The sequence below is a fragment of the Hemitrygon akajei genome, chromosome 9, assembly GCF_048418815.1.
Source record: "Hemitrygon akajei chromosome 9, sHemAka1.3, whole genome shotgun sequence".
NCBI classification, from domain to species: domain Eukaryota; kingdom Metazoa; phylum Chordata; class Chondrichthyes; order Myliobatiformes; family Dasyatidae; genus Hemitrygon; species Hemitrygon akajei.
The window spans coordinates 66051577-66063914 of record NC_133132.1 but is presented as its reverse complement, the minus strand read 5'-3'; the positions used below and the strand labels follow the sequence as shown (position 1 = coordinate 66063914).

The 12338-nt window shown below is 39.7% G+C and overlaps 1 protein-coding gene across 1 annotated transcript in view; it reads left to right on the top strand.

Moving 5' to 3' along the window:
• Positions 1-12338, top strand: part of LOC140732658 (dynein axonemal heavy chain 8-like) — a 952247-nt gene that overhangs the window by 375850 nt on the left and 564059 nt on the right. Inside the window, exon 28 of the mRNA XM_073055351.1 lies at positions 4058-4293. Within this exon, the coding sequence (XP_072911452.1) occupies positions 4058-4293 (236 nt within the window). The remainder of the gene's footprint in view (positions 1-4057; positions 4294-12338) is intronic.

Sequence of the window (12338 nt, the reverse complement as noted above, 5' to 3'; positions counted from 1 at the left end):
AGGCGTGTCCAGACAGGTATACATAGTTTACCACAATACCAAATCTCTTCCCATTCCTAATGAAGTATAGACACTGTCTTGTAGCTACATTGATACGTTGGGACTGGGTGTGGTCCTCAGAGATCTTGACACCTAGGAACTTGAAACTGCTCACTCTCTCCACTTCTGATCCCTCTGTGAGGATTGGTATGCGTTCCTTCATCGTACCCTTCCTTGAAGTCCACAATCAACTCTTTTATCGTACTGACATTGAGTGCAAGGTTGTTGCTGCAACACCACTTCATTAGGTGGTATATTTCACTCCTGTACGTCCTCTCATCTCCATCTGAGATTCTACCAATAATGATTGTAACATCAGCCAATGTATAGATGGTATTTGAACTATGCCTAGCTACACTAGGTATAGAGAGAGTAGAGCAGTAGACTAAGCTGAAGAAATTACTTAGTCAGCTGTGACGTTAGAAATTACAACGGGAGCATGCCAAAAAAGGAAATGTTACAATAGTCACGGGGGATTTCAGTATTCAGGTAGATGGGAAAATCAGACTGGTGCTAGATTCCAGGGAGGGAGAATTTCTAGGGTTCCTACGAGATGGCTTTTTAGAGCAGCTTGTGGTTGAGCCCACTAGGGGATCAGCTATTCTGGATAGAGTGTTGTGTAATGTACCAGAATTTATTACAGAACTTAAGGTAAAAGAACCCTTGGGGGAAGTGATCATTATTGATCAAATTCACCCTGAAATTTGAGGAGGAGGAGCTAAAGTCAGATGTATCAGTATTACGGTGGAGTTAAGGGAATTACAAAGGTATGAGTTGGGACTTGGGCAGAATTGATTGGAAAAGAACACTGGCAGAGATTACGTCAGAGCAGCAATGGCTGGAATTTCTGGAAGCAATTTGGAAGGCACAAGATATATACCTGCCAAAGAGGAAGAAGTATTCTAAAGGAAAGATGACACAATCATGGCTAACAAGAGAAGTCAAAGCCAACATATCCTGATAATCCCTATATCCCCATGAGTATTGTAACATTGCCTTTTTGGCATGTTCCCATTGTAATTTGTAGGCCACATCCTTACTCCCATCAAGGTCGTTTTACCTTTGCAGTTCCTTTGCTCTATACACATTGATTCAACAACTTACAACCCCATGCACCTCTTTCTAATAATTTGATTTCATTTTTTACTAAAAGAACAACACCGCCCCCTCTGCCTTCCTGCCTGTCCCTTCAGCACAATGAGTATCCTTGACATTAAGCTCCCAGCTATAATATTATTTTAGCCATAAATCAGAGATGCCCACAACGTCATACCTATCAGTCTGCAACCGTGCAACAAGTCACCTACCTTATTCCATATACTGTGCACATTCAAATAAAACACTTTCAGTCCTGTATTCACCCTTTTTGATTTTGTCTGCCTTTTTTATTGTATCTCATCCTGTTGACTGCAATTTTGCCCTTTCAGCAGACTCTCCTCACTACACATTGCCTCCGTTTCTAAACCAGCTACCTCATCTTCAACACTATTTTCTGCTTTTCCAATGATATTTCTTGCATTAAAATATATGCAGCTTAGAACATTAGTTGCACCATGCTCAACCATTTGATTCCTAACTTTGTGTTTGTGGTCTTACCAACGTCTACCTCCACAACCTCGCCACGAACTGTTCTGCCACTTTGGTTCCCAACCCCTTACAACTCCTGTTTAAACCCCACCATAAAGCATTAACAAACCTTCCCACTAGGATATTGGTCCCCTCCAGTTCAGCTGCAAACCATTCCTTCTGTACAGGACCCACCTTCCCTGGAAGAGATCCAAAAATCTCCCTCCCTCATACACCAACTCCTTAGTCATGCATTAAACTGTATAATCTTCCTAGTTCTGGCCTTAATAGCACATGGCATGGATAGCAATCCTGAGAACACAACCCTGGAGGTCCTGCCCTTTAACTTAGCACCTAACTCCCTATGCAGAACCTCATCACTCATCTTACCCATGTCGTTGGTACCTACAGTACATGGACCACTACTTCTGGCTGTTCATTCTCCCACTTAAGATTATTGAGGATTTGATCTGAGGTATCCCAGGCCCTGGCACCCGGATGGCAACATATCATCTGGGAATCTCGTTCTCACCCACAGAACCTCCCGTCACTACCCCCAACTAATGAATCCCTAGCATGCCTTTCTTCCACTTACCTGCTTCCCTACTGAGTCAGAGGCAGACTCGATGCCAGAGACCCGACCACTGTGATGTTAGGTTATCTCCCAAATGGTATCCAACGTGATATACCTGTTGTTGAGGGGCTAGCCACAGGAGTATTCTACACTGGTTCTTTAACTCCTTTTCTCTTCCTGACTGTCACCCAGTTTCCTGTGTCCTTCACCTTGGGTGTAACTACTTCTCTATATGTCTTATCTATCACCCCCTCAGTCTCTGGAATGATCTGGATTTCATCCAGCTCCAGCTTCAACTCCTTACTGCAGTTTGTTAGAAGCAGCTGGATACACTTCTCACAGTTGTAGTTGTCACATCCTGCAAGAGGAACATTCAACAAACCTGCCTGGTATCTTTATTGTCCTAGCTGAGCAGATATAAAGAAGGGAAGGAAAAAATTTAAACTTGAGCTTTTCTTTCCATTGCTTTCTCTGAATTAAGTCTCTCTTCACAGAAGCCTGGAAGAGCTAAAGCCTCATGATCACATCTCTGACTCTGTCCACTCAGTCAATGGCTGCTGTGCTTGCCCCTGCACTCCTTTAATTTGTTCTTGCTTATCAATACCAAATGCTAATTGGTCACAGGTAAAAACATTTTCTTTTGCTGACCCACTGCTACCTTTGTACTCAGGCAGTGGACCTGATTGAAGTCCCCTCCTCTCAAAACTGTTGATGTCCAGATTGTCTCTGGTCAAAGCTCTTTTGTAGAAGATTGATAGTTACAACAAATTCTGAGGAATATTGATAGGGTAAATGCAAAAAGGCTTTTTCCATTGAGGTTAGGTAGGACTACACCTAGAGGTCATGGCTTAAGGGTGAAATGTATAAGGGGAACAAGAGGAGGAACTTCTTCACTGAAAGAGTCGTCAGAATGTGGAACAAGCTGCCAGCGCAAGTGGTGCATTCGAGCTTGTTTACAATGTTTACAAGAATTTTGGATAGGTACCTGGATGGGAGAGCTAAGTAGGGCAATGGTCCTGCTGTAGGTCAATGGGAGTAGGCAGTTTAAATGGTTTGGCATGGACTAGATGGGCTGAAGGGCCTGTTTCTGCTTTGTACTTTTCTATGACTAATGAAAAGTGAGTGTCACAAACTTTTTAAAGTGTTTTTTCTTGGGTTAGTGTTGAAAATTAGAATAAGATTTAATCATGAAAAAAGAAAAACACAACATCTCATACTTGTTATTGCATTGGGAGAATCAAAGATTGCAGCTCAGAAAGTCATTGACCCTGCTACTAATGCATGTGATGTTTTGAGGAACAGTCCACTTAGTCGCACTGCCAGTTTCTTAGCAACTTTACATATTTATCTACTTCCTTATCAGTCTAGTAATAATTCCACATACATCATTCTTTTTGAGCACTGCTTTCCAATTCATAACAGTTTGCTACCTTTCCTTGTTTATACATTTATGATAAGCATATGCCCTCCAGTAATCAGATGTTTAATCACTGGAAATATTTTCTCTTTGCAAAAGCTGTCAATTACTTAATTGAAGATTATGAACAAAACTGCCAAGTAGATTCTCGCAAATATCTTTGCCTCTTTTTCGTGTTCTTCCCATTTTGTCAGAAGTGAATACAAATCTCCAACTGGTGTAGGATTTTAAGTTTGGACTAAGTATTGTTACAGGTATGTGTTGGACTTAACAGGAGAATGTAATTCCTACGTAATCACTGGCAGAAGAGCTTATAAAATTTTAAACTACAATATGTGTTGCTTTTATATTTAAATAGCATAATTAAACTTTTAATATCTATTTAAACGGTTAAACTATTTAAGTTATAAGTTTTCTGTTTTCTCCACACCCACACTCACAACCTTCTTCAACTCTTTCAGAAACAATAAAGATTGCCCTTACAGTAGAAGCTAAAGGTTGGAAAATTGTACTCAGTCGTTTCCTGAATGAACAGTTTAAGGAAAAAATGACAGCAATATCATCATTTATTAGCACGCAAATGAAGAATATGGCACGACCTATTCAGGATCTGGATGATGTTAGATTTGCCATGGATTCTTTAGCAGAAATACGAGAAAATGAGATACTGATGGATATGACTCTGGGACCCATTGAGGTTTGTGCTCTTCTGCTTTGGAACATATTACATACCTTTTGCTGTCATTACTCACTCTTATGGTTTATCAGCGTTTAAAATCCTAAATTTAACCTTTAGAATTGTAGAGTAATACAGCCTGGAAATAAGCCCTTTGTGGAAACTGGTCCATGTTGACCATAACAACCTCTCTGCTGATTGCAGAGTTTATGTTCGGCTGATAACCATCTAAGCCCCTCCCTTCAAATGCCTCTTAAATGTCGCAGTTTTATCACATCCTCTGACACCTCATTCCAGGTACTCACTACTCTCTGTGTAAAGTTACCTCTTAAGGTCTTTTTTAAATCTCTTCCCTTTTGTAGCTGTGCTCTCTTAAATTTGGACTTCCTAACTCCGGGGGGAAAAAGACTGTGACTGTCCACCTTATCCATATACCTCATGATTCTATGAACTTCTCTAAGGTCATTCTCCTGCACTCCAGAGAATAAAGATCCATTGTAGACAACTTCTCTCTGTAACTCAGGCAACATCTTCATAAATCTTTTTGTCAGTCTCTTCAGTGTGACTATGTCCTGTAATAGCGTGATCAAAATTGTACTTTAAGCTCCAATTATGACCTCACCAATGACTTGTATAACTGCAACATAATATCCCTACTCCTAAACTCAATGCACTGACTTTTGAAGGCCAGCCTTCTTTACTATCCTGTTTACTTGTGTGGCCACCTTCAGCAGACTTGTGCTGCCAGGTCCTTTTTTTCCACAGCACTCATCAGTGCCCTGCTATTCACGGTAAAAGTTTTATTCTAGGTTGACTGTACCATATGCATCATCTTACACTTATCGAAGCTGAAATGCATTTTTCATTCCTCAGCCCATCTCCCTAAACTGTTCAAGATCTTTGAAACTCAATGCAGCCTGCTTCACTATCAACAAGAGCTCCCAATTCAGTATAATTGGCAAACATACTATGTACATTCATATCCAAATTATTTACATGAATAATAGTGGTCTTCACACTGACCCCTGGGACACCCCACTAATCACAGAACTGACCTTCAATAATCACTCTGTTTCCTAATATCAAGCCAATTCAGAATCCACCTCATTAGCTCCCTCAAATCTCATGCAATCTAACTGATTTCCATGCGGGACCTTGTCAAAGATTTTTACTAAAATCCATATAGACAATATTCACTACTCTACATTCATTTCTCTTTAGTTACCTCTTTGAAAAACTCTAAAAGAATAATCAGACATGACCTCCCATGCACAAAACCATGCTGACTATTCCTGATCAGGAAATAGCATGAATCATGTAATATCATTCCATAATGTCTTCTGCTAGTTTGGTTGTGATATTTTGAAATAAAAAGCATTTAAGAAATAGAGTACCCTGACTGACCTTACTTCATCAATTGTTTGCTAGATTCACATTTGCCTGCTGATTAGTCTTGATTGTAGTCTGTAACTAAGCCTTCAGAATGCATTGAAAAGAAGATTTCCATTGGCTTAGAACCCTCTCCATACATTTCTCTTCATCTCTGCCATAAATTGCTGACACCCCTATACAAAGATTGTGCTCCCTGATTTTAGATTCTCCACTGAAGTAAACAGCTTTCTGCCGTGTTTCCTTTCAATCCTCTAATGAATCTTGTATAACACTAATAGGAAAGTAGGAAAGCAAAGGGAGGAATAAAAAAACAAAGGAAATCCAAAAAAGCTTAAGAAAATGCATAGAGAGCAAGAGGATAGTGTAAAGATAATTAAGTGTGGAAGCAGAAAATGTGGATATACTTAAATATTTTGCAGCTGTTTCTATCGATAAGGGGAGATTGTGCTGACGTTAAGAAAGTCTGCAAAGGACTCTACTGGAAAATATAGACCAGTAAGCCTAACATCAGTGGTAGGTATGTTACTGGAGTGGATCCTGCGGGACAAGGTTTACAAGCTTTTGGAAAGACGGGGATTGATTTGAGATAGTCAGCACATATTTTTCTATGGTAGATTGTGTGTCACAAATTAGAAGTAACTGAGAAAGTTGAAGAATAACAAATGGAAGTTAGGAGAATGAGTTGTAATCTAATGGAGGTGTATAAAATTATGCACAGTCTTTTTCCCAGTATTGGAGAATTAAGAACCAGAGGGCAGAGGTTTAAGGTGAGATCAAAGGTTTAAAAGGAAACAGGGGCACCATTTTTTACTGAGGAGGTTATCAGTATATGGAATGAGCTGCCACAAGAAGTGGCTGAGGCAGGTACATTAAATATTTAAAAGATGCTCTGACAGCTGCAAGAATAGGAAAGTTTCAGAAGGATGTGGGCCAAATGCAGGCAAATGGGACTCATTTAGATGAACTAGTTGTGCTGAAGGCCACATTTCTACGCTGTACAACTCTATAACTATCTATGACTATACTGTTTTAAAGGAAGAAGTGTTAGAAATATTAAATGTGACAAACATAATAAAAGAGGCTTTAGCTTCTTTGATCAATTCCATGTTGGTCCTTTGGCTCCATGAAGAACAAGTTCCACTCCATGCCCTCATCATTGGTGGTGTGTTTAAACTGGAGTGTGTAGGTTTAAGCTGAGGACAGATTTCACCTGCATATGGAATATCTGCCAGAGGAAGCTGTAAAGATTGGTGCAGTTGTGATATTTACAACATGCTTAGACAGGTACAGTAATAGAAAAGATTTAGAGGGATATGGGCAAAACACAGGCCAATGGGACTAACTCAGGTAAACAATTTGGTCAGCAGGGACAAAAGGCGCCAAAAGTTCTGTTTTCATGATGTAACTCTATGACTTTAACTTTGAGAGAACGAAATTCTTTATTAGTTATTCTTAAATATGCATTCCATTATTCTGAGACCATTCTCTTCGGTCTTTATCTCTCCCTTGAGAGGAAACATGCTTTCAACCTCAATGCTACCTAACCTCTTCTGATGATTAAACTATCATTTATTCATCTAAACTCCAATGAGTAGAGACATAACCTTTCTGCTCCTTCCTACAACTCATCCTTTCTCTTTAGGACAATCCCTCATATCTGGGATCATTCCAGTGGATATCTCTGAAATGCCTGCAATTAAATAATATTTCTACTTGTGGAAACAGTAACACTTTTTACAGTACTCTAGATAGATCTGCTTAGTGCCTTGCATAAAGACTTCTATACTCTAGCCTTCTTAAACTAAGGGCAAACACTCTATTAACCTTTCTTAATACTTACTGTACTTATGTACAGAGACAACTCCAAATTCTATTGTTATTTTGTTCTCCCTTCCAAAATCAGCTGTTTAACAATTTCCATTCATCACATTTTTACCCAATTAGTTAATTAATCAATATCTCTGCAAACTTTCTGTATCCTCCTCACAATTTGCCTTCTCACCCATTTTTGTGTCCCCTGTAAGTTTTCTTGCTCCTTCCTACAGCTCAGCAATGTCAATCATAGATGTAGCCCCAGCACTATTCCCTATGGTATCTCAATAGTCCTTAAAATCATGAGGTATAGGAGCAGAATTCAGGCATTTGGCCCGAGACTGCTCTGACGTTTGATCATGGCTGAATTATTATGCCTCTCAACCTCATTCTCCTGTCTTCTTCCCCTAACCTTTGACACTCTTGCTCATAAAGAATCTATCAAACTCTGCTTTAAATATATCCAATGAATGCCTCTGCAGCTGTATCAGTAAATTTCACAGATTCACCATTCACTGTCTACAGAAATTCCCTCTCATCTCTGTACTAAAGACACATCCTTGTATACTGAGTCCTAGACTCAGATCTCTGGTCCTAGACTCCCTCAACATTGGAAACATGCTCTCAATCTAGGCCTTACTCCACCATTATTTTTCTTCCCTTTTCTTTTTTCAACCTCCACCCACTTCTTCTGAGGCCATCTCTCACAATTTAATTTAGTTCTTATTTATTGTGCTACCCATCAGCTATTTCTTTCCACTTGTTCTATAAGCACCTTCTGTACCTAATAAAGTGACCACTGATTGTATGTTCATGATCTTCTGCTGCTGTAGCCCATCCACTTCAAGGTTCAACATGTGCATTCAGAGATGCTCTTCTGCACACCACTGTTGTAACATGTGGTTATTTCAGTTACTGTCACCTTCCTGTCAGCTTAAACCAGTTGGCCATTCTCCTCTGACCTCTCTCACTAATAAGGTGTTTTACCCTCAAAACTGCTGCTCACTGGATGCTTTATTTTTGTTTTTTTGCACCATTCTCTAAACTTTAAAGACTGTGTGTGTGGAAAATCCCAGGAGATCAGCAGTTTCTGAGATACTCAAACCACTCAGTCTGGCACTCACAATTATTCCACGGTCAAAGTCAATTAGATTACATTTTTTCCTCATTCTGATATTTGGTCTGAACAACAATGAATCTCTTGACCATGTCTGCATGCTTTTATGCATTGAGTTGCTGCACATGAATTGCTGATTAGATGTTTGCATTATTGAACAGGTGTAGAAATGTACATAGGGCAGCCACTGAGTGCATGCCCAGTAATTATGAAAGTTGGGATAATAAGTGGAAATGTAGGGGAGTTTGGAGGCATCTTTACAGGTTAGTTGTAAAACTGCATCTGGAGTACAGTTGAGGTTTAGTCTCCATAAATATGGGCAGATATGCTTGCATTGGAGCCAATGCAGAAAATGTTTATTAGGTTAAATCCGAGGAAGAAGTGGCTGATGTATACAGAAAGGTTAGGAATATTTAGCTTATAACATGCCAGAGTCTGTAATCTTGACATTTTGCATTTCAAATTCAATTATAATGGGCAATGTTTTAAGGTTGTTTGAAGAATGGCATGTTTTGCATGATTTTATGATATAATAGAATATAATATGATATATTATATAATATATAATGGTGATTATATGAATATAATAGATATAATATGTTAGAATTCACCCTGCAGTTTGAGAGGGACTAGGTAAAATTAGATATATCAGTATTACAGTGGAGTAAGGGGAATTGTAGAGGCACGTGAGAAGAGCTGGCCAAATTTGATTGGAAGGGGACATTAGCAGGGAGGACAGCAGAGTATTAATGACTGAAGTATCTGGGAGCCATTCAGAAAGTGCAGAATAGATTTTTTTCCAAAGGAAAAAATGTATTCTAAAGGGAGGATGGGGCAACCATGGCTGACAAAGGAAGTTAAAGACAGCATAAAATCACTTGATTCTGAAATAGTTCTGAAGAAGTGTAATACTGCAAATATCACTCCATTCTTTAAGAAGGGAAGGAGGCAAAAGACAAGAAATTATGGGTGAATTAGTCTTACTTGATTGGCTGTGAAAATGGGGTCTATTATTAAGGATGAGGTTTTGGGATACTTTGACGCACATGCTAAAATAAGCCAAAGTCAGCATGGTTTCCTTAAGGATAAATTTTGGAATTCTTTGATGAAATAACAGGCAGGATAAACAGAGTGGATGTTGCTAACTTGAATTTTCAGAGTGCCTTTGACAAGATGCTGCATATGAGGCTGCTTAATGAAATACGAGTCCATGGTATTACAGAGAGGAAAGATACTTACATGGATAGAAGATAGGCTGACTGGCAGGAGGTAAAAAGTGGGAATAAATGGGGCTTGTTTTAGTTGGCTGCTGGTGACTAGAGGTGGTCTGCATGGGTCTGTGTTGGAACCACTTCTTTACATGTTATATGTTGATAATCTGGATGATTGTATTGATAGCTTTGTGGCCAATTTTGCAAATGATACAAAGATAGCTGGGGGAAGGTCATGTTGCGGAAATGGAAAGTCTGTAGAATGACTTGGACAGATTAGGAAAATGGGCAAAGAAGTGGCAGATGGAATGCAGTGTGGGGAAGTGTATGGCCACGTACATTGGTAGAAGAAATAAAGGTGCAGACTATTTTCCAAATGGTGAGGAAATTTAGAAGTCAGAAGTGCAAAGGAACTTAAGAGTCCTAAAGCAAGATTCTATGAAGATTGACTTGAAAGTTGAGTCAGTAGTAAGGAAGACAAATGCAATACTAACATTCATTTTGAGAGAATATAAAAGCAAGAATATAGAGCAAAGGCTTTGTAAGGCATCATTCAAACCAAACAAGGAATATGGTGAGCAGTTTTGGGTCATAAGACCATAAGACATAGGGCAAGAATTAGGCCATTTGGCCTATTGAGTCTGCTCCACCATTCAATCATGGCGGATCCTTTTTTTCCCTCCTCAGCCCCGCTCCACGGCCTTCTCCCCATAACTTTTGATGCAGTATCCAATCAAGAATCTGTCAAACTCTGCCTTAAATAAAACCATCGACCTGGCCTCCATAACTACCTGCAATAATAAATTCCACAAATTTACCACCCTCTGGCTAAAGAAACATCTCTGTATCTCTGTTTTAAATGGATACCACTCTATCCTGAGACTGTCCCTATTGTTCTTGACTCCCCCACCATGGGAAACATCCTTTCCACATCTACTCTGTCTTGGCCTTTTAACATTCAAAAGGTCTCAATGAAGTCACCCCTCATCCTTCTAAATTCCAGTGAGTACAGACCCAGAGTTATCAAATGTTCCTCATATGATAACACTTTCATTCTCGGAATCATCCGTGTGAACATCCTCTGAACCTTCTCCAATACAAGGACATCTTTTTTTAGATGAGGAGCCCAGCACTGTTCACAATACTCAAGGCGAAGCCTCATCAGTGCATTATGAAGCCTCAACATTACATCCCTGCTCTTGTATTCTAGACCATTTGAAATAAATGCTAACATTGCATTTGCTTTCCTCATCACTGACTCTGCCTGCATGTTAACCTTTAGAGTGTTCTGCACAAGGACTCCCAAGTCTCTTTACGTCTCAGATTTTTGGATCTTCTCCCTCATTTAGAAAATAGTCAGCCCATTTATTTCTTCTATCAAAGTGCATGGCCTTGCATTTTCCAACATTGTGTTTCATTTGCCACTTTCTTGCCCATTCTCCTAATCTGTGTAAGTCCTTCTGCAGCCTACCTTTTTCCTCAACACTCCCTGCCCCCTCCACCAATCTTCGTATCATCTGCAAACTTGGCAACAAAGCCATCTATTCCATCATCTAAATTATTGATATACAGCAGAAAAAGAAGTGATCCCAACATCAACCCCAGCGGAACACCACTAGTCAATGGCAGCCAACCAGAACTGGATCCCTTTATTCCCACTCGCCGGCTCCTACCAATCAGCCAAAGCTCTAATCATTGCCAGTAACTTTCCTGTAATACTATGGGCTTTTAACTTGGTAAACAGCCTTATGTGTGGCACCTTGTCAATGTATGCCCTCTCTTTTGCTTTTACATTAGCTTTGACCTCCCTTGTCAGCTGCGTTTGTACTATTTTGCCATTGAGTGTTTCTTCATTTTTGGAATACAACTCTCCTGCATCTTTTTCATTTTTCCCAGAAACTCACCTCATTGCTGCTCTGCTGTCATCCATGCCAGCATCTACTTCCAATTTACTTTGGCCAACTCCTCTCTCGTACCACTGTAATTTCCTTTACTCCACTGAAATACTGCTATGCCAGGCTTTACTTCCTCACTATCATATTTCAAGTTGAACTCAATCATATTGTGATCACTGTCTCCTAAGGGCTTTACCTCAAGTTCCCCAATCACGGCCAGTTCATTACACAGCACTCAATCCAGTATAGAGATCCCCTAGTGGGCTCAACAACAAACTGCTCTAAAAAGCCATCTCATAGGTTTTTTACAAACTCACTCTCTTGAGATCCATTACCAACCTGATTTTCCCGATTGATCAGCATGTTGAAATCTGCCATAACTATCACAACATTGCTCTTTTGATACGCTTTTTTTGTCTCCCATTGTAATCTGTGGTCCACATTCCAGCTACTGTTGGGAGGCCTGTATATAACTGCCATTAGGGTCCTTTTACCATTGCAGTTTCTTAACTCAACCCACAAGGATTTAACATTCTTCTGATCCTGTGTCACATCTTTCTACTGATTTGATGCCATTCTTTACCAGCAGAGCCAGCCACCCCCTCTGCCTACCTTCCTATCCCTCCAATACAATATGTA